The sequence below is a fragment of the Periophthalmus magnuspinnatus genome, chromosome 9 (genome assembly GCF_009829125.3).
Source record: "Periophthalmus magnuspinnatus isolate fPerMag1 chromosome 9, fPerMag1.2.pri, whole genome shotgun sequence".
NCBI classification, from domain to species: domain Eukaryota; kingdom Metazoa; phylum Chordata; class Actinopteri; order Gobiiformes; family Gobiidae; genus Periophthalmus; species Periophthalmus magnuspinnatus.
In genome coordinates, this window is record NC_047134.1 from 27391842 (window position 1) to 27419664 (window position 27823).

The window sequence follows — 27823 nt, forward strand, 5'->3', positions numbered from 1 at the left end:
GCGGCTAAGATCTGCTCACTGTAGCTCTGCAAGATTAACGTCATTTGAATGGCATTAGCATAACATAATATTCTAAATGTATAAAATTATTAAAAACCATGAGCTGCAATAAATAAACAGCAAAATGAAACACTTTAGTACTTCATTTTCATCTGTAATAAGCCATTGAAGTTATTTATTCAACCTTTTACAGCTTAAATCTTATCATATACTGTAGCCAAAAAATAACCAAAAATGTCCCAGGGGTGCAAAGAAAAAGTGCACACGATAAATATTGTTCACTGTATGTACCATTTTGATAGAGATATATCAGGGGGAAGAACTGTCAATATTCAAATTATCAGTATTGTTGTTATTTATTGAAACTAGGACTGTGTAAACACCTGATACCTAAATACTTATGATACCAGCATTGTAGTAATCAGTGCTGAAAGAATCACACACACAAGGCCTTTTCTCTTAGTATTGAAGTACCGGTAGTTTTTGTTACAACATTAAAGACCCTATGTTACGTGTTACCTCATCAAAAATATACCTAGAGTTGTGTTTTGTTTCATTCATATGTGTTTGATTAATCTTGGTTTATTAGTCTGTCGACATCTCCAAAGCTCAAAACGCTCTGTTCCACCTTGTGATGTCATGTAGTGGTTGTTTTCAAGTTAACAGCTATTTTTTTTTTACCATTTGTTTAGAAGAGATTTGCAATTCCAGGGTTGAAATTATCAAATTATCAAATTAATCTTGTGAAGGTGTATGGAGTTTAAAAACAAGGTGGAACAGGGTATTTTCAGTTTGAGAGAAGAACTCAAGAAGCCTAAATATGGAGGGTTTTTGTGTTGAAATGTGTGAATGAAACAAAGCACAACTCAAGGTATCAATCAGAAAATAGCCTAATATAAATTAATTGTGTGTGTCTGTGTGTGTGTGTGTGTGTGGGTGTGTGGGGGTGTGTGTGTGTGTGTGTGGTCCCTGACAAATAAAGAATAAAGAGAGAGAGATAATCAGTTTTTAAAAATCTTTATTATAACAATTTTGAAAGCAAACTTTATTTATAAACTTTAAATGCAATTGAATATTTTATTCTATTTATTGAAACTAATTATATATATATATATATATATATATATATATATATATATATATATATATATATATATATATATATAATGTACAAAAAATGCTCTTAGAGTTGTCAAAAGTATCAATCAGATAGTAATCGATACTGAAATTAGTACCGAGACTAGATCCTCATTTGAGCAGGTATCTATACTAAATAAGTCACATTCACTGGACAGAAATGAACGTTTCCTGAATATCTTTAGAATGATCTTGAGCTGAACAAGTATAAGACACATAAACTAGTACACACCCATGGACCAGTATGGAACCTTCCTGGACAACTGAGGGATTACACAGATATGAGACCACATGGTAATACAAGAGAAAGTACTACCATTTAATGTTGAAAATCACATTCTATTGTCTAAAGAAATTTTGTTTTTTATAATCACTGTGGTGCCGAAATCGGTATCAAGTGCTTTCTGTAGTACTGAAATTCAGTTTGTAATTTTAGTATCATGACACCACTACTTGCTAGCTTTGACCCTCGCCTCCAGCGCTCGCAGATCCTGCTCCTTCACTTGTTCGGCCTTAGTCACAACAGGTTTAGCGCCCCCTTGCTCCACACATAAGGTCATTACACAGCACATGTCCACCAGTCCCTCCTGGCACCTCTGCATCCCAGATTCCAACTCCCGTTTCCGGGTTGGGTCCCTCTTTAGAGCTGCCTTCTCTGCCACAGAAAACCCAAGCAAGCCTCGCAAAACCTCATCCGACAATTCAACGTCCAAGTATCCCGTACCGTCCGATATCGTCGCGCCAACTTTCCAAACACCGTCGCCGCTTGATAGTTTTCCCAATAATGTCACGATAAATGCTTTTACCGAAATTTCAGTTTTGCCAGATTTGTTTGGCAGTTTATCCAACAGGCAAATATATGTGAATGGAGGAGAGGCCAGCGAGACAGAGCTAGACACATTTTGTCCCGTATTAGTCAAGTTGGTTGGTTGGTTAATAGAACTAGTTGCTTCTATTTCTTCAATAAACTCCAAGTCTTCGTCCATAAAGTCATCATTAGAATTTGGTGAAGTTATAGTCGGATTTTGTGGTAGATTTTGAGCGTGGTTTGTCCCGGGACCTTGTAGAATGACACTATCCAGTTCGTCCAACGGAATATCGTCAAAGTCCTCATCTGGAAAGTCCTCGCCGGCCATGTTGTGATCCTGCACAGGTGGGTCATGGGTGGGTGGGAATTCCTGTTGGTTGCTATGGCGACGATCACGGTCTGAACTTCCTGCTCTGCTGTTTTGAAGAACGTTATTTCGGAGAGAAGAGGTAGAAACTTCACTTCTGTTAAAATATATACATAAAAATATTACGGTCAATATTTATATAGTGCTTTTCCATCTTTCAAAACCTACACTCAAAAGCGCTTTACATCAAGGAACCACTCACTCATTCACAAGCACATTCACCAGTGTACACCGACACCAGGGGCAAGGAGGGTGTCTTGCCCAAGGACACAACAATAGTATTCATTTATAGGAGTTAGAATAGTACCTTCGGATCAGTCTCCAACAAAGCTACTGTAACCCCTAGTTTTGACCATAACAAACCGCTTAAAATGAATTAGATCTGTTTTTCACCTTGTTAAAACAGATACAGCAACTTTAAAGGAACTGTATGTAGTCTAAAAAAAGGATATGGACGTTCCCACAAGTAAAATTCCAAGACTGCATTAAATATAGTGTTTTGACTGTGTTAAGTAGTGATGTCTTGCTCCTGTTGTTTATAAATTGAAATGAAATTACTTTATCAGTATAGACTGCCATCATACTATTTATGTTATGGAGACATTACCGGTACTATAATTGATAAGGGAAAAATGACAAATTGGCTGTATATCACAGAGCCCTGGACGCATTCATTACATATGATCAGGCTCAATAAGATATTTCCTAAAATAATACCTAACTTTAAATGAGGCTAATTTACCATCAAAAACTAAAATGCATACTATTGTTTGCAATATTGGGTGCCCGATATTGCACTGCTTTTTCTACACTATAAAACAGGGGTGTCAAAAATAAAAAGTTGTTTATCTATATCTATATATCTCTATCTCTGTATATATTTGTATTCATTGGTTATTTATTTTATTTAGATTATAAGGATTTAGATGAAACAACAACAACAGAAAGGAGGAGTAAGTTTAATCTTTTTATATCGAAATACCAAAAAATACAAAATCTTCAGCAAACTCACTCTCTAACTTCTCCTTTCTGCTGTTGTCCCATATAATTCCTTACAATCTAAATAAAATGATTGTTTAAGACTCCATCGACTTAATGGACTAAACGACTAAATGGTCTAATCTTTATTTACAGGCTCTTTTTAACATAATAGAAGTAATCACTTTAAATGATCATAATTCGAAGCCAAATGAATTCGAAGTAAGTATGATTTTTGCCATAAACGGGAAGCTAACATGTTTAAAAATTTTGGTAATAAAATACAGATATTGCTCAAAATACATAAAATATATTAGATTTTCAGTTGCGGCACAATCTAGCACTCTCTCCGTACACTTTTTCTCATCTGTAGAAGCATGTTCCTGCACTTGTGACAAAAGCTCCCAACTAGCATTCAAAAGCATTTAAAGCGTGTTCTTTTCTCGTGTTATTTTTGCTTGAGATAAACATTATTCTTCTATTCAAAATGTCAAGGTATATTATTTTCCATGTGGAGTTGCAGCATTAAAATGTCAAAGCGTCACTTTACCAGCCACCCACCTGGAGGAGGCTGTGGAGCTGTGGATCCAGGCTGCAGAGCGTCCAGAGGAGTGAGTGCTTTCAAACAGAGAACCATAACCGCTGTCAGGAGTAGAGCCTTGGCCGTGCGGCTGCCTCTCCCTCCTCTGCTCCCCCCTCTGCTCCCCCCTCTGCTCCTCAGCCTCTAGACTGGCCAACAGCTCCTGGTCGTTCAGGTCCAAGTCCTGAAAATCCTGGGTTTCTAAAATGAAAGCAAAAAAAATTGGTTAAATTTCAAGAAGGGGTGTTTTACTTCTATGGGGCATTAAGATGGTAGTAATATGGTAGTAGAGGCATGATTAGTGGAAACAGTTCAACGATTGGAGCCATTTCTTTAAAAAAAAAAAACCCAATAGATAGGCTCCTTCCCTCCATCTGAAATTAAGAAATGAAATTCTTAATATAGTTCTATAAAAACTGTAGTCAGGAGAGAAGGTGGGCAAAGAAGGCAGGTGTAATAAGCTGCTTGATGTTTAAAAAAAATAATATTTGAATGAATGGTTTAACCAAATAATATGCCATAGTTATTTTTAGAGCAACAGCTTTAAAGCAGACAACTGCTTCTAACTTACTGTGCTGACAAAGTCATTTGTAATAAAGATCTAGTTACTCATTTTATTACTTTAAGCACTTCTTTTTTATATTGTGCCCGATTCCACTCATTGGGTAATTTGACATAGTCTTCATTTTTAATTAAAGTGCACTTATTCTGCAAAATTGACTTTTCAGAGCTTTTAACCATGCTATAGCTGTTTCCCCTCACAACTTACTAACCTGAAGTTGTATTTGGAGCGATTTGTGCATGTTTGAGCAATCTTTAATCAATTTATTTTTTTGTGTATCGACCATTGACCTCAACTCTCCTGCCTGGGACAATATTTGGTTTGGACTCACCAATTGCTGCATAAAGCTTTATTTTAACACTGTAGTGTGGTGACTGCATTCGCAAAATGAGATTATACAGCTCCATTATGCGTTAGTAGTAAAAACAGTTTTAAAGAAATAATTTCTACTGAGATTATACTTTTTACTGCTCTGCGTAATTTAACTGTAACAAAGAAAATAGACAGTGTTTATGTTAGTATTAATTTCAAATCATATATTTATGGGGAAAATGATCAAAATCAGCCCAAAAATATCAGCAGAGTATATTCTAAACAACTGGCATCGGCAATGAAAAATCCCATATCAGTTGATCTCTACAATAACATAATGATCCACAAGTGTCATAGATATATATACACATACATATATACATATATACAAGCACAATAGGTCTTCTTTAATATTAGGCCTATATCAACACAGTAAAGTTTTACATGCTCCTATAAGATAAAAGAGGACAGTAAAATTTGATAAGTGAAACCAAGTAATAACAATGACAACAGTTCAACTTAAACGTCTGCTTAAAGGTCTCCATGGAGATATTAATGCTGAGCCTGGAAAGTTCCACAGTTAGCAATAAACTTTCCAAATCAGCATTTTTATTTGATTACAGGTATTTGTAATCCTCAAAAATGTCTTGAAAAACTATCCTGCCCTAATAGTGTGACCTGTCTCCATGGCGATTATTTTAAAGTCATACTGTCGACATTCCAGGCAAAGTCATCTCTCTATCTTCTCTATGGAGACAAGCAGGTGGTTACATAGTGCACTTTTAAGTAATTATTTTCATTTCATTTTTGAGTACAATAATGATTTGTGTATAATTCCCCATTACAGAGCAGTAGTGTTACCTTGTTGTGCAGGAGGAGGGTCTTCGTCCTCTGGCTGCGGCTGCTCCTCTTCGGGGAGACCCAGGGTTCGACACAACAACCTCCCCTTTAAGGACACAGTATTATGCATGATCAGAGTCAGAGTCAGAGTGTTTTGCATTGAATAATAATTATAAGAAATGTATAGATGTATTGCATTTAGAGGCAACACTGTCTGAATGAAATGGTTAGAAATTGTTCAAGCAACCTTTCTTTCTGTACTAGATTATAGAGATAAGATACACTCTACTACTACTTTGAAACCTTTAGATTCACTCTTTCACTCAGCCCTTCGTTTCATAACAGGTGATGAATTTAAAACCCATCACTGTGCACTCTATGGAAAACTAGGTTGGCTATCGCTATTTGTCAGAAGAGAACAGCACTGTATAAAATGTATTTATAATATATACCCTGCCTGTCTGAATGTCTCACTTGTTTGTTGAACTTTAATACAGGAACTTTTCATACAAGATCTCATGATTGTCTATGTTCAAAAACTGGCTATACTCAAACCAAAATGAAAACAAAAAGCTTTTGTCTATTTTGCTTTCCAAAAATGGAATACATTTCAAGGACATGCAAAACTGGATACATTGGTGCACTTAAATAATCTGGTGATAAACATTTATAATCACATCTGCACATGTTTTTAATGTTTTAAATAGAACTAGTAACTTACATGTTTTGTTTGTTTTTGTTTGTATTGTTTTGTATTTTAACAGGGCGCTCATGAAAAAAAAAAAAAAAAAAAAGAGTCTGGTGCTCTTATTGGGCTCTCCCAGTATATATAAAGAAAAATAAATAAGTACTAGTCAAAAGTGTTTAATAGTTAGAAATGTTGCTAGGCCAGTCTCAGTTAAAGATGTACTATGTTACTTTTCTTGTAGGGGGGTCTGGCACCTTTGAATGAAGGTTGAACAGTATGGTATTAACCTTATATTGCATTTATTCAATAGGACGTCAGCTTTAACACCAAAATAGGAAGAAAGCCTTTTACCTGATTGTTTCTGTCCACCAGGTCGTCCACCTCTCCCCCGAGCACTTTCACATTGGTGGGTCCCAACAGCATCATCCCCAGTCTACAGACGATGTCACCCTGTAACCGCAGCTTCACTCCAGGCCTGGGGAAAGGTACAGCAAGGAGTCATAGATAAATGCACGGACTGTAAGAGTGAGCAAAACGCAGTTATTTATGCAGTGAGTTTCCTAGAGAAAATAATAAAATTTTCATGTTTTAAGACATAAAAAATCAGGTACATCGCCTTTCAAATTTGCTCTGTAAACTGAATCTTGGTGTTTAAAACAAATCTCAAAACTAAAAAAATTGCATCTTTTTTTTTTTTTTTTTACATACATTTCCAAATTGAGTCCATTCTAAGTGACAGGTGTGTGCTGACCTGAGGGAGGTGCTGAGGGCAGAGATGGGCTGGTACTCCATGGCCTCCATATTTTGGACTCCATCAGTCACCTGTGCAACAAGATGGGGGAAAATATGGTTATGAAAAGGCAGCAGACTTCTGTATAGTGTTAGCTAATTTGGCAGTGAAACAGGGAGTAAAATACATATGGGTATATAAATGAATATAATAATGTAGTAATGCGATATTTTGGAGTAATTATCACTCTTATCAAGTATTGTATATTAAATGTAAATGAATGGTTCACAGACTTTAATGTGGCATTACTGGTACTCACACATTGAATTAGAAATTGATCAAGCAGTTTTTCATCATGTTTATGATCAGTATTGCAGTTTACAATGAACAAAATGTAAAATGATTTTGTACGTACGTACACATTTTGGTTTTCTTGGTTTGCTTATGGACGACATTTTGAGCACTCTTGCCCATTCAAATGATAGATCATTTAGTTTCAAATTGGAAATGTATCAGGGAATGGTTTTCATCACTCAAGCCTCAGTATTGCAGCTTACAATTAACTAAATGTAAAATTCTTATTTACTTATAGTTTAATAGTAAATACCTGAAGAAAGAATCCTTTAATCACGATTTTTGTTTGCTTGGTTTGATTAAAGGCACCATTTTGAGGACTCTTGGCCATTCAAAACGAAATTGATCAGGCTCTGGTCCAAATTTTTCATCATCCAAACCTATGCACACTATATGTAGACATATAGATCAATCTGTCCAAACTGGATTTTGTCTTTGTGGAGTGTAGCCGGTGTCCTTTAAAGTCTTTGCTTCCTGTGGGTTTAAACCACTCTCGAATTGTCAAAGAATGAGTGAAAAATGGGGAACAAAGTCATTGGTATGTTTCTAAGCAACACGGCTCTATTCTTAAGCAACCACCGACCACTGACAAGCACATTACTTAAGGTGAAAATTACAGTCTGTGCCTTATATTCTGGCAATTTACTCTTTTTTATGCTCTCACTTCAGCATACAATACTGTGTGATTCAGGGAACAGCAATCCAAATCTTTGCTTTCAACAAATACTTGAAAACTGAGACATAATGTGAGTCTTTTGTTACAAACAGCTGCATATAGCCTTTGTATACTTCGTACTTCAACTCTTAAAAGGTGTCTAAAATTATTAAAAAGAAATAATGGTTTAAAGGTGCACTATGTAGCTTTTCTGGTCTGCCACGTGCTTGACTCTATAGAGATGCTACTGCTTTACCTGAAATTTTACACACTATGGCATTAAACTGATCTTCATAGAGATAATTGGGTGACTCCACCAGGCCAGGTAACAGGTTAGGACTATGTAAAGTAAAGTTGTCAAAAGTATCTCATATCAGATACTAATCAATACTAAAAGGAAACTAGATACTCATTTGAGCAAGTGTTGATACTGAAAAAAAGAAATAAATAATTAAGAAAAACAGAACAGTTTCACATTGAGTTTTATCAGAACTAGCATCATCAACATGCACTAGTAAAATTACAATATTGTCAAAAAAAAAGAGCTATTAAAATTATCATTTGGTTATCAAAATTGGTATAGTATAGAGAATATTTTTTACACTTTACACTAGTGTAAAGATAACCCTTTTAATAGTTAAATGCATGCTTTGCATGGTATTACTGACCATAAAAACACCTGAAGACACATTTAATGCCATATGGAGGAATATTACAAGGATACAACATCATCTCTTGGGCTGCGTGGTTTTGGAATAATATTTAACTGAAATTTTTCTGACAATTTGACTGCAATACATTCTTGTAGCCCTAAAAATGTAAATGAAGACAACCAAAAGGAGGAATTCCACCAGAAAAGTTACATAGTGCACCTTTAACATGAGCAGCTTGTCAATTCCCGATTTCATCTGATCTCTGAAGATAAGCGGGGCCTGGGTAGTACCATCGGGAATACCAGGTGCCACAGTGGGGCAGCAGTGGCTCTAAAGGAAACTGTTGTTGTGTCCTTAGGCAAGACACTTCACATTTGTTGGTGATGGCTGCAGGCAGACGTCTAGACCGCTCTAGCCTTGTCTGGACGTGGAGGTAGAATGCTTTTCTTTGGGGTTAGAATGAAGTATGGTGTCACTTGCCGGCTTGACACACTATGACTGAGGTCTACTCTTGGAAGCGAAGATGACAGAACTAGAGAACCGCAGGTTATTACTGACTCAAACCCAGAGTCAGTCTGGTGAGCAGCTCCTTCACTCTGTGGTAACAGTGGGAAAATGGGTGGGTGTCCATGGGCTCTACCTGTGTGTGGCATGATACATGGGGCTGTCAAGGTGCAGCTAAACCAAAGGGTCCAACTTTTGCTCTCTCACAAAACTGGCCTCTCGTTACAAGTAGTAAACAAAAGAGAAAGTGGTGAGCACTTTCTCTTGCAATCATGCAAGTCCTAATCAGAGGCAGCCATTGGAGCTGTCAAACAGATTTAACATTTTTGACGTGAAGGAGTTTTTCCATGTCTATCAAGTCATGAGACTTACCATCCCCTCCTACATCCACGCGGGACATCACAGCAGCAAATCTGAGTAACTCCCATGTCCATAAATATACTACAGATGCTAGTGGGAACAGAGGGTAAAAAGTCCCCACCACAACATGTGATTAGTCATCAATGAGCTTGACCTCGTTTACTAAGGGAACGACATCCTTCACTGATAAAACCTGCCCCAGATCCTCATTGGTTTGTCTATGATACGCCCCGTAGCAATCTCACGGGCCACAGTGCCACCCTGGGGCTCGGGTATCACAGAAACATCGTGCTCACAGACACAACAGTCTGAGGTGTTGGAAAGTGACTTCAAATCGCTTACAGACACAGTGCTACAATTGGATGAATGCAGAATGCCTGGTCCAATTATATCTACCAGTTTTGGTGACATGAACTTTAGTTGGTTCCATCAACTTCACATCTGACTGAAGGGTTATTGCAGTGCTCTAGGAATTTGTTTTATGGATAATTTTTTTGTGGATTCTGGAAGAGGAATAATCTTGCCCACAATGGCATTCATTTAAATAGTGCCCGAAAAAACTGTTGAGTGACAATATCAAACTAATGCTGGACTCTGCACCTAATAGGCCTACTAGATGACCCCTTACGTGTAGGATAAACAGCGTGTCATGTGACTATGACAAAATCAGTGCCCACCGTCTTTAATTAGGTTTAAATCTAATTTTTTAAAACTTTCACTCAGCCATTTGTTTCATAACAGGTGATGAATTTAAAACCCATCAACAGATACTCTATGAAAATGTAGGTTGGCAATCTGTCAGAAGAGATTGTATAAAATGTAAAATTGTATAAAAATGTATTAATAATGGAATACCTGACTGACTGACAAATTTGGCTGTGTCAAAAACCAAAAGATCGATATATCGTCATCTAAACTTTGGTCGATCTCAATTATAAAGCAAGTGTATTTTAAATGGCATGTCTACAGCCAATCCTGTGACAAGTAAAAGCTTGTGGTGCTGAAGAGGAGTCACCTCTCTTTTGTTTTGTTAAAGGCTCTGGGGGTCAGGGCCACAGGCATCTCTGTATGCCTCCTCAAGTGTCCTTGTCGTGTTTTACAACTTCGACTTCAATTTGCACAATCTGACTAAAGTCCAGTCTCTCTTTCCTTTTGCCTCTGTCTGCAGTGCCGTATGCCCCTCCTTGCCTGATCCAGCTGCAGCAGCTCCTTACCTTATCTCCTCTACTCTAGTCTGGTGCTTCTTGTCATTCTAATCCAAGTTGTGGAAAGTAAACAACTATTTTCTCACCATTTATTAGTGAAATGTTAGACCTAACTTAGCGCACGGACATCGCACGTGTTTCTGTTGATATCGTTAATGCTTTAACTTTTAGGCTTATTACATTGTCCAAATTTTAAATGTGGATTTCTCAGGAATCATCAGTCCTATCAACAGAAAATAAAAGCTGTAGTGACCCTGACACCCTGCTCTTTATGCCTGTCTCTGTTTTCAATAAGATGGAGGAAAATTGAATCGAAAATCGAGATAGATCAATAAGGGGGAAAATATAGTGATTCTTTTTTTCCCCCATATTGCCCAGCCCAACCTGAATATCTCACTTGTTGAATTTTGATAAAGTAACTTTTAATACATGATCTCATGATTGTCTGCGTCTAAAAACTGACCTCACTAGAACTGAAATGGGAAAAAAAACCTTTGGGTTATTTTGCCTCCCAAAAATGGAATACATTTCAAGGACATGCAAAACTGGATACACTGGTGCCACTAATGCATTTTAATAATCTGGTGATAAACATTCATAATCACACCTGTACATGTTTCTAATGTTTTAAATGGAACAGGGCGCTCATGAAAAAGAGCCTGGTACTCTCATTGGGCTCTCCCTGTATAAATAAAGATAAATGAAATGAAATGAAATGAAAAGAGGTGGACTGAATACATAATGAACTCTAAAGTACTTTGGATGTCTTGGAAGGTGCTATATAAATCCAATTTTTATTTAGATTTTATAGACTATTATCTGTTTTACTTCCTAATCACTATGCTTCGTGTAGTGTGTGAGTGTGGGACCTGCAGTAGGAGCATGCGTGTGGGCCGACTCTCCCAGGGCCTCTGTGTGAACTGTGTTACCGCGGTAACCTCGTCATTGGCACAGTCTGTGCCCTTCCACTTCTGCAGCTGCCCATACGCCGGCTGACTGATGTCCAGGACTGAGTCAATCTGAGTACAAAGTTACTCATAAGAATGATATAAATACACACACCAGAGACAAAAACAGGAACAAGAAACACAGCATCATGTATACAACTGGGCCTGCCATGATAATTACTATAGCGTAATTACTATAGTGGCTTATCATTCAATACATGACAGATGAATCAATCATTATTGGTGGTCAATATTTATTGTGGGGATTTTTTTCTTTGTACTAGCGAGAACATTTGCATCATTTTTCTGTACTACTATCAGATTGAGCTGTAGAAGATTCAATTATGAAATTCTATGACTCATTACAGACACAAACTAACTACTGAAGTTGCATTCTGTTATTTATTGCAGCTTTTTGGGGATAATTCTGCTTAATGGTTTGGTTTCAATATTATTATCTATTGTCTATATTCACTTCAGCAATATGTCGCACTTCAAAATGAGTTATCGTGACAGACCTACATACAAAAGTTTGGGAGAAGTAAATGTCTTTGTCATTTTTAAATATTGTAATTGTGATTTTGGCTTCAGGGTTCAGTTCACAGTGCACCCTTTATTTTTCTTAGTATTACTTTATGGTTCTATGCCGGGTCTCATATATGAAGAAGTGTGCAGTACTCCGTTACATTACATAATAGGATCAACTTTTACTCCTATTTGAAAACTATTTTTGTTGAATAGTACTTGAGAAACAGTTACTCTTCCTATTATGAGTAGTTTACAACTAGGGCTGGACAATTAATCGAAAGTAAGTGAAGCAGATGAGTCAAATCGTCAATGATAGTGTTTGGGTTTTTGAATCGAGATCAGATTTTGGAGGAAGAAATTAGTGTATTTTCTGTTAAATGACAAAAAATTAAAGTGTGTATTGTTTATGTTCATGAAATAAGTATCAGTGAGATTTTAATTTTGTTTTTGAAAAGACTAAATTAAATCGAATCGGAAATAACAATCAATAATTATTTTCCCCATATCGCCCAGCCCTATTTACATGTGACAAAAGCTTTAGGTTTTCAATACTATAACATTTTAACTAACTAAACAATGAAACTGCTGAACATCGCTTTAGGTTTGTGAAGTTGATGAGAACAGTTTTGTATCATGTTTTTGTATATTTATGGAGAATTGTCGTGTGTGCATGGGTGACATGGGTGACGTTGGCTTGTAGGCAGAAAGTTGCACAGAATCTTACAGCTAACTATAAAGAGGGTTCGAATAGAATAAACATTGTACTGAGGTGTCTGTCCTGAATTAGAAATACTTTCTCTTAAATAAGCTCTGATACATGTTGTCTGTATGTTTGTTTAGGGCTAAATCCCTGTGTAACACCTTTGTTCTCTACACTAACTGTTTATGCTTGTCTAAAAATGAGTTACATAATATTGTAATTTGAATAGTGTTTTGCTTCCCGACTGACTAGACTTTGTGTCTGGGGACTCTGGAGATGAAAAATAACCCTGTGCCACTAACTGGGGCTTATTTAGAGAAATGTTCATTAATGAGCAATGTTCCTGGTGAGTGCTTAATAAACTAAATGTCAAAATAAATAGGCCTTTTTATACCTGGACACAAAAGATGCCGCTCAGAACAGTTTTCTGGCTTTGAGAGAGGCCCTCTGGAAGAACAGGGTGGTCCAAGTCCCTCAGGTCTGTCAGCAGCCATTGGTCGTACACCTATAGCGGGAATGAAGCAGAGCAGAGACAGTTAGAGCGCTATAGAGTTTGTAATGGATCATCAAAAAACATTACCATGGAAATCTGCCATGTTTGAAGCAGCAGTGCGTAAGTACAAACAACGTAATAAGCTACTAGGGCACAACTGGTAAATCACATTTAATACAGATGAGGAGCAGGTTAAATGAAGATTGGTAAATGCCAGAAAACTGGCCTTTTCCCTTCTGGGAGTATGAATCCTGGAATCTAGAACCTGAAAACCACCAATTGTGTCAGAATACTTTTGAATATGGGCTAAACAATATAGATCATTACTGCATACGTACTGACTGCTAATTGATATTCCAAAATACTCTATATATCGCAATAAGAGCAAGGTTCTCCATCTGACAAAAATAATATGGTAAATAAAGATTTCTTTATTAAGTCTTGATTTAGTCTTGGTTTTGTTTGTTAATTTTTTTATTTTGACAGCTTCACTAGAAAATTAAAGCAGCTACTTTTTGTTTCATTATAACTGAAATTAGTGAGGCAAAATGTATATTACAATATCGCACCAATAACAATATCAAAACAAAATAATAATAAAATAATAACAATAACAAAATGTTCCAATTATCGTGCAGCCCTGCTTTTCAATGAATGCTGAATTTAGTATTTAGCATCTTATAATCACCATTGGTTTCATATTATGCTGTGACAAAACAATCCCAATTTCTATAGTCATTTCTAACTATGCATATTGCCTTTCTGTTTGGGCAACCTACCAACTTATCTCATGTGCCTGTGTACAAGACACTTTTCATTTACCACTTTTTCCATTAACCAATATATTTTTAACCAGTCCTCATAACACATAATTGCTGACTATATACTGTTTAATTTTAGCCTACCTGTTTGTTGATTTGCTGTTGTGTCAGTCGTCCCGCTCCTCCAGCCTCCTCCTGCAACCACTGTACACAGGCCTCGAGCCAGATAAAGGGCACCTGGACCTGGCAGGACAACAGCAGCCAGCTCTGGGCAGCTCGGACCACGGTCTCAGGTGCCATCCGGAGCTCGGGACGTTCTTGACCTAGGTCACAATTTCTCCTGCTTCTTCTAAGAATGTAGAAAACAAGCTTTGTTAATGTTGCTTGTAGATAGTTGGCAAATAAAATAAAATCTAATTGAAATTATAAAACAGTCATACCAGGGTTAAGGACAAAAAAGAAAAAAAAAAAGAAAATACAAATTGGCCTATAGGGAGATAATAATAAGATTATAGTTTATGTAACACAGTTAGCTCCAATACCTCAAGCTGGATTTTTTATGTAACCTATTTTATGACAGTGGCTGTGTTACATACCACTCAAAATCGAATAACTGTTTGCAGCAAAATCATCTCATTTCTGTTTGCTCCGTCTAATTACTCACGTCAGGTGCAGCTTGCATGTTATTTACATAATCTTAAAGGTCTAGAAATCAGATTATAATCCATCTTTTAAGTGACATTTAATTGTATTCTCTTTGGCATAAACTATACCAAAAATCTATCTAAAACTGGTGTAAATCAACAACCAAAAACAACTTGCCCGTGATTGAGCTGGAAAAAACATAACATAGCATAACATAGCATAACACTATACTTCGACTACTGCTTAATACTACGGGTTACTACTACTACTACTACTACTACTACTACAACAAGGCGCCAAAACTCTGCAATATTCATACGTAGCATTGGTTCTGGCAATTAATTTCGAGCCTGGATTTTCCCAGTAATACAAATAATACATACAAATAATGCTCAACATGCATTACTATAACGTCTGTGTGCGAATTCTACCTTATAAAACAAATTTACTTCAGGATTCCGCAGCCATTCGCGCTACCCAAATATATCCGGAAATAGGACGTGAACTGATATGATTGGCGTTGATTTCAGCCAATGGAATAAGCGCTTTTGACTACGTCATTCTCATTCACCAATCACAGCCCTTCCTCATCGCGGGCACTATGCGGTTGGGTTTGGTAGAGAAAGAACGGGGACGATCGTAGCGTTACTCTGCCTGCAGGTCGGTATATTGCACTAATTTTTATATTTTCCCCCGATAAATTATATACATTTGACATCAGAAAGGATTGGATTGTAAAGAATGACGCCCTACTCCCTTTAGCATGTCCGATGTGGCAAGCTGGCTAGTTTATTTCACGTTAGCTCATCTTGATCACACAAAATGGGCAACATGGCGAAAGTGGCTAGCTGTTAGCTTGAGTGGTTTTCCTCATTCTGTCGTGGTTCATGATGTTGTTTTTGATTAGTAACATATCGAATGCATTCAAATCAGAATTATAGTTAAATACTGCCCGTCACACTATTTATAAAAGGAAAGATTAGGTGTCGACGTATAAAGATCGCTGCCAAAGCTACGTGGCTAACAGCAACAGCCTTCTTCTCGTAGTAGCTTTAGCCATTTTAGCTTCGAGGGAGTTCCATCGTTTTTCGTACGCCATACTGAATTGTTCCCTCATTTCAAATACGTATTTTCACACGTTATAAATACGCTGATTACATCATTATTGAACTCCTTTAATGTTTTGCTTTATCATTTTTTTGTTGCTAAATTAGTCGAGACATGTTTTGATTCGTGTCTACTTTTGATTCACTGTTATGCACCATTTCTTTACAGTTTATTACAATGTATTATTTTGTTATATTAAAAATAGTGACACATTTTACGTAGTGGATTGTTTAGTGAAATGGAAATGTATGAACCATTTCTAAATGTCCCCAAAATGTTGTATTACATTATTTTACCATTGTAATTATGGTTTATGAAGGGTTAAGTTCTATAAAAAATATGTTATTTATTTTAAATTACTGAGTGATAGTTTTGGTATATATGATAGATGATACATACGATGATAAAAATAGTGTCACTAAAAATTCCCCCCAAAATTTGTTATTAGCTGGTATATTTACATCTGCTACAATTGGAGAACAGATAATATAATAATTAGATCCGATTTTATTGGTGCGTTTTTATACACTAAATAAATCTAATCTTCTTACAGACCTAGTGATATTTGGAAGTTAAACAATGATTTTTAGTTCATTTTAAAATGACTCTTTCGATCTTTTTTTGCTTTTGCTATGTTTTTTTTTTTTTCTTTTTTGTACACATTTTCTTGTCAAAGCCTGAAAGAGGTCAGATTACTCACATCAGATGTTGTTTCAATAATGTGATAACTCCATAAATCAGACAATTATCAGACTTGTGGTGTGCATGTAAATATAGCCCTTGTTTCCTGCATTCATACAGGTTGCAGCAGCTGTGTGGTCCTTGCTTGCTTGGTACCGCCTATCAACACCCCCTTGTTCCCGATAAAGTTCAGTGAGTAGCTCTTTCCTTTCAGTTTCGCTTCAGCCGTTGTTGGTCGTATTCAAGAACCTACGATGTTGACAGGCTTCTCCTTATTCCCAGGGCTGCCTCCCTGCTTCTCCCATCTGCTGTAGCTAGGGCCAAGTTCCATCACCTGATTTGTACCAGAAGACAATGGAGACAGAGATTGAACAGCAAGAAGAGTCTACATTTAGCAACACTGAGAGCAACGGTATGTCATAGGGCTGAACCATTTGGGGGAATTTATTTAGGTGATATGGTTCCATTCCAAACAACAAAATCTATAGGGACTTTATTAGGTATAAAACAAGCAAACTGTCACTTGGATCTCTACAAACATGTTCAGAAATACACTCATGGGCTCTTCTGTTGGTTCATCAGGTCATGTCTTCTCTCAAATGTAATACTTAGCATTTCTGTAAATATGCCAGAATTGGTTAAGAAAGTTATTTTTCCATTTGTTGTCTCGTGGTAGATATTAATGTAAGCCTAAAAACAAAAGAATTCAAATGTAACCGTATACTATAAGGTAGTCGCAATCGTAAAAATTGTAAAAAGAAATATTTACCCAATCGCAATTTGAATGGACATAATTAACAAGTACCTTATTTTCCTCCACAAACAACAAAATCTCCTGTCTTATCCTGCATAAAAAACGCTGTAGTTTGGATCTGTACAAACATGTTCTGAAATATGATTCTTATATTAGTTATTAGTCATATTTTGGTCTTTTGTCAATTCTTCTGGATGGGTTTTAAAATGTGAACTTTGAACAGAATCCTGGTATTAAAACATAAATGGCAATCACAATACTTATTACAAAAATTGCAGTTAGATATTTTTCCCAAATCGTTCAGCCCTCATATTTGACATATTGCCATCTTTCCTGTTTTATTTCATTACCTCTTTTCCCAGTGGATGGTGTTCACTGGTGCTGACTGTTTTTTTTTTTTTTTTTTATCTCTTTATGACAGGTAAGCGCCCTGCTGAGGATGCAGACGAGCAGAAATCATTCAAGCGCTCCAGGAACTCTGATGAGATGGTTGAGCTTCGCGTTCTCCTGCAGAGCAAAGTAAACCGCATCCCCTTTTATCTGCTTTAAATCATAATTAATATAGCCCTTCATGTTTTTTTTACACATTTCTTTTAATTATATTTCTGCATTTAAAGGTGCACTATGTAACATTTTTGGCGGGACGTCTTCTATCTGCTTGTCTCTATGAAGATTTTCTTGCATTAACTTGAATGCTCCACACTTTGGCAGTTGCTGGGTTTCAGATGACATCGCCCACACTATTTTTTTAATCTATTTTAATATTGTTTCCTCACAAACATACCTGGAGTTGTTTTGTTTCATTCACACATATTTAAAATACAACCCCTGCATTATTAGCGTAAGTTCTTCTCTCAAACGGTAAAACACTGTTCCACCTTATAATGTCATGTGGTAATACAGGAAGTGCTCCATTGTGTTTTTAAATTCCATACACCTTCACTAGAATCATTTGAATGATTTCAGCCCTGGAATAGCCAATCTCCACTAAACAAAATGTAAAAGGTACTTCCGTTTTCATGACATCACAAGGTGGAACAGAGCATTTTGAGCTTTGGAGATGTAGACAGACTAATAAAGAGTTACTCAAACATCTGTGAATGAAACAAAACACTACTGTAGGTGTATTTTGGAGGAGGTAACAACATTATAACATGGTTTAAAGCTTACAAGAGTCCATTTTGTGTTATATAGGACCTTTTAAGGGTAAAAACATACTCACAGATGCATTTTGGCCAACAGAGCCTTCATCAGGATATAAGGACAAGCCCATTACTATTATTTTGTGTTAAATTACAATATTTTCTATAAAACAGCTTTTAAAAGTACATTTGGGTATCGAGATTAGTATCAAGTCTTTTAAAATCAAAATCATGTTTGAAATTTTCGTATCGTGACAAGACTAATCTCCGTGGAGACAAGCTTTTAACACCTAAAGACAAAATAGAATGTGTTGCAATAAAATGACATCTCCATGGAAACAAGCAGATGACTGAGCCTCCAGAAAGGTTACACAGTGCACCCTTGATATTGTTGTAATGTGCTCTTTCATTATATTTTTCACAGAATGCAGGGGCTGTGATTGGAAAAGGAGGCAAAAATATCAAGGCTCTCCGTTCAGACGTGAGTACACATATTGAATTTGCCCCCAGCCTCTTTCAGTTTTAAGTTCTTATTTTTTCTTGTGTCTCAAATCGACCCAACTTTCCCAAATGGCCAGCATTTTTATTTGGAACTTTGAGTATCGCGAAAAATCTGTGGCACTGTTGTTTCGGTTTTGACAACAAATCCCTGACATTCTTAGTCTCAAAACGATTCGCTCAGTTTTTGCTCACTTTTGTTAATCAAATTCCCCACCCGAGCCTTGAAGAATAACTACAAAATTCCAATTATTACTTCTCTAAAACCATTGCTAATAACAACTGAATTTTGCAACACTTTTTCTTCTATACGTAGCGTTAATCACAGTACAATACAATTTACCATTTTGCATAAGAACCTGGCCAGTTGAACTCATTTGTCATTTGCTCTTTCTCTAGCTGTCCCCCCTCTCTCTCACTATCTCTCGTCTCCTCCCAACACTCACTTCTTTATACTCTGCCATGTCCCATTATTTCAGTGTTTTCTCTTTCTCTCTTTGACAACAACAATCTGAGAGAATATATTTGCAGACACAGTGTAGAGCCTGTATATTAAAATGTATTCCTCTCCCCTCTTCCCTCTCCCCTTGTTTATTATTTTACTGTTGACTTTTGCCCACTTCCTCCTCTGTTGCCCATGTTCTGGATGGCCCCTCCTGCGCCCGCCCGCCCACCTGACACCCCGCCCGGTTGGCCCCGCCCATAATCGCCATGCCCTGTCCTTATATGGGCGTCTTACTTGATTGACATCTGTGCTCGAATGGCCCCGCCCCCTGCCACGCCCATGCCACGCCCAGTTCAATGCAAGTGTGTCAGTCCCAGACAGCAGTGGGCCCGAGCGGTATGTCCCTAAGCTCCTCCCTCTCACTGCCTGAATACAGGTCAAACCACAGCAACAGAACAACAATGAATGAATGAATATGAGCGTTATCATAATACTACGTAGTCATCCTGCCTCTGTCCAGAAGCTGTTTAAAATAACCTACTTGTTCTCACTATATATTTAAACATTCATGTCCAACTGTGCTTTTGAGGATTTAAAAAGCATTTTATATCACTCTATTAGTCTGGTATTTTAACTCTGCTCTTTTTAAATCTTTGCTTTGGTCTTTTAAACTGTTTACCATATGTTTGTTTTTTTATCCTGCCTTTATTAGGGCTGCACGATTCTGTAAACATTTCTACCAGTAGTTTTTGCGTTTCGATTTGAGATTTATTTTTTAAAATCCAGATTCTGTTCACAATTCAAATTTTAAGCTTGTGCCGCATTAACATTTGAAAGAAGACTGAAATTTGATCTGCTAAGCTAATACAAGAATGCCATGAATTTCAGTTTTCATGTTTTAAACATGATCAGACCCCACACAGACCGCATTTTGTTGTTTGCAGAAAATATTGCATATCTTGGATATATCTTATTTAAAGGGATGTCACAAGGTCAAATTTCTGTTTTACCATTATTTTGAAAAAAAAACCCCATCACAATTCTTCATATCTATTGGCATCATCAACTAAAAATAGTGAAATCCATCATATTATCTAACAAATGACTGACCAGTTTAATTAAATTATTTTGGGGGAATTTAAGTGTAAAGCTACAGTTTGTAACTTTCTGGGGGTGGCACATTACTTGCTTGATTCCATGGAAATAGAAAGGTAAATCCATACTGTGGGAACATTCTGCATGTAGATAAGACAAGTTCTGTGTCTTACTGTGGAACATTACATGTTCCATTACTTGTTTCCATTTCCATGGAAACAAGCAGGCATTTTAGTCTATTTTTTGGCTAAAAAGTTACATACTATGGCTTTAATGTAAACTGCACCTTTCTGTTAACTATGTTTGGTACATAAGTTATAATTCCATTCAGTTACTTATTTTTTTTTTTTTTAGATTTAGCCTGATTTTGTGACATCTTTTAATCAAGATTTTCAGTTAACTGGTTAATCTTAACACCTCTACTCCTAAATAACTGCAGTCTTTATTGTGACCATTTTAAAATGTGTTTATTGACTGATCTTGCAGCCCTACTCTTCACCCTCCTCCCTTTCCTTAGATCGCATTTATGTGGTGGTTGGAGGCTTCTGTTAGATTCATAAAAGGTTTTCTCATTTCGACAGGTCATTCTTTTAAAAATCCCAAATCAAGCTAGTATTCAGATCATGTGTGTTCTTGTCTTGTCCCCCCCAGTCCTCAGCTTGGCCCTCCCCATTTTAGCTTGGTTTCTGAGTGGTATTAGAAGGCACACACTCACTCTGTTCCACCCATCTGTACTGCTGCCTTTTTTAAATATATATTTTTTATGTTGTGCTTTTCATTTGATTTAAAATCCATTGACTCCAGTGGTGGCAAATTTAATTTCCTTGGTACAATCTCCTCTGTTACACCTCCTCAGCAGTCTGCCATTCTGCTTTCATGTCTAGAGTGACTTGCATAGATTTGTAAATTCATTTTGGTGGTTCTTGGTGGGTGTACATGACAAAAATGAATGAAAGAACATTAATTTAAAAAGATTTTTACAATACAATTATTGCAGTATTTCCCATATGTTTGTACTTCAGACTATTGAAACAGTGAGGTCTGTTAATGAATCATTCTAAAACATTTTATTGACTAAAGATGCCAGTTCAAGACCATATTGTAATACTATGTTTTTCTCACAGGTTAGTTATATTGTATGTATTTAGGGAGAAATAATTGGCGACTGAAATGCATAAGTGTCACCTTTAGACCCCTTTTGAGAAGTTTATTTGTTTCTAGATTTTTCATTTGACAATATATTTAATTTGGCCACAATTTTATCCATTTTGGTATTGGACTACTGAAGGCAGTGTTATAATACTAAAATTTCAATATGCAATCTCATATTTGATGCCAAAGTATTCATTAAAAACACACCTTTTTATACAGTTGAATGTTATTTTCAAATTATAGTAGTTTCTTTAACATATACTAGCTATGCAGGAAAACTCCAACTTTGTCCGATCCATGTGTTTGAGTCATAAAAAACATCATAGCCTATTATATCTTTTGAATGGTAAAAAGTCCTCAAAATGTCACCTATAAACAGGAACCTGGACCCATGTTTTAATTCTGATACTAATTAATGCTAAATCTAGTATAGGGGTTATTTTATGTTTTTTTTTAACAACTCTTAAAGGTCCTATAACATGCAAAATTAACTCTTGTGAACTTTAAGACATGTTACAATGTTGTTACTTCCTCCAAACAGTGTGTTTTCTGTGTGGGAGAATTCAGCCTAAATATGCAGGGTTAAATGTGGTCTGTTAAATGTGTCTGAATAAAACAAAACACAACTCCAGGTCTGTTTGTGATGAGGAAACAACGTTATAACATAGATCAGAAAATAGCGTAATATGGGACCTTTAATAACAGGCCACTATAGTCTGTACATATGGGAAATACTATATTGATTAACTCCAATCTTGTTACTCTATTCATTTTTGTGGCGTACACAGACTAAAGACCACATTGGGAGTAGAGCTGTGTCTGGCCCTTCAGTGCGTATTCTTGCAGCCCCTCCTCCTCTTGCCCTCCTCCCCCAGTGGTCACAAAACGCAGTCACCTTTCTTTGGGTTCTATTTTTTATTTGTTTTATCTTTCCTTCTTTTCTCTGGACTTCCACAAAATGCAACGTTACAGTAAATGCTGGTTGTTAAGACATAAAATTAGTATTAAAAAAAACAAAAAACTGGACTTGTATCAAAACATAGCTGCTAAAAATCTCAGGCGTTAAGTTTTGAATGTATTAGAAATGTTGAGAGTTCTCTGATCTAAACGCTTGTTCCTCCCTCCCCTGGGCTGCCTGCCTGTCTGGCGCCCCTCCCGCCCCCTCCTGCCCCCTGCTGGCTCCGCTGTGCCGTGGCATTTGGTTGGTAATAAATGAAGCATCTTGAGTATCAGTGCGGACATCGAGACTGTGGGAGAAATCCTGCTCAAGACCATCCCCACATTGGAAGAGGTCAGATTTCACACACAGGAGCAACTTTGAACAAGTCACACCATATTATCACTGCATAAAGTTGTATACGGGGTTCGTATAGTCATGGAAAACCTGGAAATATCATGGAAAATTAGAATTCTAATATCATTTCAAGGCCTACTTCTGGAAAAGTGATGGAATTTTAGAAAACATTTGGGTGAATGAACTTTATTCTCATTTGAATGTATGCCAGCTCACACAAATCAATGAAATACAGTTTCCCATCAGCTGAAAACCAGCATTGACATTTATAGTAATAATAAGTAGAATAGCCTAGACCAGGGGTCGGCAACCTGTAACACCCAAAGAGCCATTTGGACCCGGTTTCCGCGGAAAAGAAAATGCTGGAAGCCGCAAATACTTTTCGACATCTAAAATGTAAAAAAACAAAACATAAAAATATTATCTTCCTTTACGCTTTGTATGAACAACTATAGTATTTGTAAAATATCTGCATAAATATTTATTTTACCTGGGTAATGGGACTCCTGCTCCTGAACCTTTCATCAGGGCTGTACGAAGATGTCGGGGATGGGTATACCAGCTTCCGTGAGTGTGACGCTTATTTTGAGTGATGAAAATTAATAAAATATAATTTTATTTGAATATTTCATGATCACAATAATCTTTCAAATTAGAACTACAATTTGAAAAATAAAAAACTAACACAAATAAAATACACTTCAATTAAATACTTATAACTTATACTTAATACTCATTTTCCCAAGGCACGAGGAGCCACAGTATAAGGATGAAAGAGCTGCAGGTTACCAACCCCTGGCCTAGTATAAAGACTTTTTAAAAACACTAGTACACTCTCACACAGCACACACATCTTTAAGTAAAAACTTCTGCTTGTCTTTTTAATCCAAAAAGGTTAGCTGTGAAATCTGTACAATTTTATCAGTCTCCGTCAGCTAATAAAAGCACATCATTCATTGAAACTTGTGAATTCAAGGTCATGGAAAATTGGGGAATGATTATGGAGAAATCATGGAAAAGTCCCGCAAAACCTTAAATCAGACCTGAAAAAATCGACTTTTGATTCATGCACGTTTGAGCAATCTTTAATCTGTTATTTTCAGGACAACATGTTACTGATTTTAGGCACATTTTAATTAAAAACCCTTGTTGAGATCTAGTCTTATTTTAGAGCTGGAATAGTCCTGCCTAGACCTGGTTTAGATCTTGTGGTACTTAAAAACAAAACACATGCCTCTTCTTAGTCTAGACCAAGGGTGTCCAAGCATTTTTCATCAAGAGCTGCATATTAAGACAGACTAACAGTGTTGTGTTTCTCAGTACCAGCAGTACAATGGCATGGACTTCGACTGTGAGCTGCGTCTGCTGATCCACCAGAGCCTGGCTGGTTCCATCATCGGGGTGAAAGGAGCCAAGATCAAGGAGCTCCGAGAGGTACGATATGACACCCGAGCCCCCGAGCAGACGGAGCGTGAACCTGTGAACAGGCAGAGCAGCACATTAACCCAATGTCAAACTGTAACATTAGACTGTGACTAGGTTTAAACTGTGTTTAAGTTACACAGGCTTAACAATGATGTCATTCACGCACATGAGAACTGTTTGTGAAGGGAATTGGGGATGGTCCAATATTTTGAGCTGATACTGATATTTGTTAATACTGATATTAAGCGTTTAAACTATTAAAACCATAGGATCACATTTTTAAAAATCTTTTTACCATGTTATGTCATTCTCTCATCAAAAACATGTCTGAGGCGGTTTTAGATGTCATCCATGCATGTTCCAGTATTTTATCGATCTCTCTCAAGCCCTTTTCAAACACTCCTTATGGTTTGCTGTAAGATTCTGTGCAATGCTCTGCCCTAAACTAAATACTATTGTTCTGATTATCAAAATGTGTTCCTTTTAACCTGTAGAACACTAAGACGAGCATTAAGCTGTTCCAAGAGTGCTGCCCTCAGTCCACAGACCGCGTGGTTCTGGTCGGAGGAAAGACTGAGAGAGTCGTTGACTGTATCAAGACCATTCTGGACCTGATCTCTGAGGTGAGCTCTACAATAGCTGCAGTTTTGACTTAAAGTGCCCCACTACAGATATATAAGCAGGTCAAAATGAGACCAGTATGTGCTGTCTGCATTTAATTAAAAAGCATTTTATTGTTTGAGAATCACGAAGTGTGTCATTAGCATGGTAGTTGTCGTTGTTAACCTAACTTTGACTGAACTCGCCTAATATGTGTGCATAAACTCATTGCGGTGAATAATTAAGATGCTCAGCACATAAGGTAACTGAAGAATACATTTTGACCACTGCAAAACATTGTGAAAATCAGAGTTGGTTTATTTTAAGACCGTAAAATTCAGGTACATAGGTAAATAAACAATGTAACCTGTTGGCTATTATTTTATCACTTTCAGGCACCCATTAAAGGTCGCGCACAACCTTATGACCCAAACTTCTACGACGAGACCTACGACTACGGCGGCTTCACCATGATGTTTGATGAGAGGGGCGGGGGCAGGCGGTTGATGGGTGGGTTTCCAATGCGCGGCGGTCGCTCTGGGGGTGGAGGAGACAGGGGCTTTGACAGGATGTCCTCCAGTCGGGGGGCACGTGGTCCAATGCCCCCGTCACGACGCGACTATGATGAGATGAGCCCCCGACGCGGACCACCACCCCCCCATCCCCGAAGCATTAGCAGAGGGAGCAACCGCAGCCGCAACATGCCCATGAGCCACCACAGGGGAGGGTAAGACTGAACAACATTAAAACTATATAAAAAGTCTAGATGAATACTCTACGGATAAAGTTGTATTACATTTAAAGTGCATATGACAGTTTAGATCATTCATTTCACCAAAACACAGGTAACATTATTATATTTAAGTGATTGCCTAGTTTTTTGTTGTTTAGTAATTTTTTTTCCTTAAAGTTTGGTCAATAAATGGTGAATATTACATTTTTTTTAAATTTTAGTTTAAAATTTTACTTCCTGGTTGGACACGGGCTGCAGATATGACATACGTGTGTTACCTAGCAACCATGATGCTAACAAGGGCTGAAAGTGCACAATAGTTAGTTAGATTAGACTAAAACTTGATTGGACAAAATGAAAGTGTTGTCATTTATTTTTATTAAACTGCCGGAAAAATGCCTTCCTTATTTTGGCTGGAATTTTTCGTGTGCCATTTTAGAACTCAGTGCTACTTCTTGTATTTATTTATTTATTTTTTACTTTTTTCTCACAGCCCATCTTTTAAATTATGTAAACAGTTAGTAACCAACCAAACCAATGTACAATTAGAAAAACATGAAACCTTTCGCATGCACTTTAACTGTACAGTTGTAAGTCTTATAATGTGGTGATAGTGGATTTTAGCAGGGTCATTTCATAAGTGTATGTGCTCATCGTGTATGCCTGGGCGTGTCTGTGTCTCTCTCTCATCTCCATCTGCCCACAGAGATGACCGTTACTATGACTCTTACCGAGGCTCAGACGAAAGGTCAAAGTAAGTCTCTCCCCTCTCAGCTTTTCCTCTGCTCTCCTCCTCTTGTCCCCTGTCTTCTTCACTGTCCTCTCCTTCTCCCCCTCTCCTTTCCCCCTTCTCCCAATTTCTCCCCTCTCATCCTCTGTTCCTCTTCTTGTCCGTTCTCCCCTCACCTCTTCTACTAGTTCTCTCTCTCTGCTGCTCCTCTCTCTCCCTCTGCTCCTCCCCTCTTCTCCTCCCCTCTCTCTCTTCCCTCTGCACACTGCACAGAGCTAGTCCATCTAATCACAGCCTAAACACACTGCCACGTTAAAGCTCCACTGTGTAATGTTTTAGCCCAAGTTTGTTCCTCCATCCTACTTTTTAACAGATATTGCAAATATTATTACATTGCTTGCCAGGAAAAATCCAGTTTGATTCCCCCTAGTGAGTGTATGCAGTAGAGGGACATAGCTGTGTTTTACTGTTGTTTCCTCCTTTCTACTTTTTAAACATGTATCAAAAATGTAACTGCAAATTTTTATTTATTTATTTTTTTACAAAATTGTGCAACTCTGGCTAGTATATGCAGTAGTCAAATAAAAATTGCTGTTTGAATGGACACAGTTAACAAAATGTAGTACCATAATTTCCTCCACAAACAACAAAATCTCCTGTCTTATTCTGCATAAAAACTCCTAACCCTGTAATTTAGATCTGTACAAAAATGTTCTGAAATGTGATTCTTGTATTAGTTTGTCAGTTCATATTTCAGTCTTTTCCTCGGGACATGTTTAAAATGTCAACTTTGAACATAATCTTACTAAAATATAATGAAAAATCTCAATTAGATATTTTTCCCAATCTACATTCCTCGCTAGTGCCTGCATTAGACGGCCATGTTTTTTTCTGTAGTGGCTCCTCCATCCTACCACATTTTAAACATCGCAATTTGATATATTTTTTTTTTCCCTTCATATACAAAACCCATCCATAGCTAGTGCCTGCATTAGAAGGCTGTGTTTTCTGTAGTGGTTGGTCCATTCTTAGCCTGAGTTGTGGGAGCTGTGATCAGGCCAGCACCACCTGTCATTCCTCGCACCATAACACTGTCAGTGCTGTTCCTGTGACTGTGTGGGAAGATGGTGCAGAGGAAACCTGTTTATACTGTAATCCTGCACAGCGTGTGTGCAGTTTGACCCGGGCTACACATTTTCTTTGGGATGTTGTCAAGTTTTTTTTCCCTCCTTTTTTGTGTGTTTCTATCCACCTCCCCACCCACACACTCTCTCTCTCCTTATCTGTCTCTCTGTGTCTCCCTCTTTCTCCTCTCTCTCCCTCCTCTGTCCCTCTGTCTCTCTTCCCCTCTCCTCTATCC

General features: G+C 37.2%; 2 protein-coding genes across 4 annotated transcripts in view; one reads left to right on the top strand and one right to left on the bottom strand.

Annotated features, from left to right (window-relative positions):
• hnrnpk (heterogeneous nuclear ribonucleoprotein K) overlaps positions 1 to 27823 on the top strand; it is a 222739-nt gene that overhangs the window by 185388 nt on the left and 9528 nt on the right. For 2 of the 3 annotated variants that reach the window (XM_055224519.1, XM_055224520.1), the window contains exons 1-11: positions 15399 to 15467; positions 16716 to 16787; positions 16878 to 17007; positions 17771 to 17868; positions 18916 to 18972; positions 19787 to 19830; positions 22900 to 22972; positions 24296 to 24409; positions 24895 to 25023; positions 25396 to 25727; positions 26440 to 26487. In XM_055224519.1, the coding sequence (XP_055080494.1) occupies positions 16950 to 17007; positions 17771 to 17868; positions 18916 to 18972; positions 19787 to 19830; positions 22900 to 22972; positions 24296 to 24409; positions 24895 to 25023; positions 25396 to 25727; positions 26440 to 26487 (953 nt within the window). In that variant the 5' untranslated portion in view covers positions 15399 to 15467; positions 16716 to 16787; positions 16878 to 16949. Of the gene's footprint in view, positions 1 to 15398; positions 15468 to 16715; positions 16788 to 16877; positions 17008 to 17770; positions 17869 to 18915; positions 18973 to 19786; positions 19831 to 22899; positions 22973 to 24295; positions 24410 to 24894; positions 25024 to 25395; positions 25728 to 26439; positions 26488 to 27823 lie in introns of those variants that run through there. The other variant, XM_055224518.1, reaches the window with a different exon arrangement.
• rmi1 (RMI1, RecQ mediated genome instability 1, homolog (S. cerevisiae)) lies at positions 1553 to 15307 on the bottom strand. Its single transcript, XM_033972588.2, has 9 exons — positions 15239 to 15307; positions 14307 to 14511; positions 13303 to 13413; positions 11603 to 11752; positions 7024 to 7094; positions 6624 to 6747; positions 5606 to 5690; positions 3852 to 4071; positions 1553 to 2409 (listed from the first exon to the last, which is right to left on the bottom strand). Exons 2-9 carry the CDS (start codon positions 14460 to 14462, stop codon positions 1587 to 1589), a joined length of 1740 nt encoding a protein of 579 aa, XP_033828479.1. The 5' UTR covers positions 14463 to 14511; positions 15239 to 15307; the 3' UTR covers positions 1553 to 1586.

What these genes read in the sequence shown, in the direction of transcription:
- rmi1 (XM_033972588.2), bottom strand. Translation starts at nt 14,462, where the DNA reads ATGGCACCTGAGACCGTGGTCCGAGCTGCCCAGAGCTGGCTGCTGTTG. An exon ending in CACGCATGCTCCTACTGCAG is followed by an intron (nt 7,095 to 11,602) that starts GTCCCACACTCA and finishes CTTGTTGCACAG; the next exon opens with GTGACTGATGGAGTCCAAAA. An exon ending in AGCTCCACAGCCTCCTCCAG is followed by an intron (nt 2,410 to 3,851) that starts GTGGGTGGCTGG and finishes ATATTTTAACAG; the next exon opens with AAGTGAAGTTTCTACCTCTT.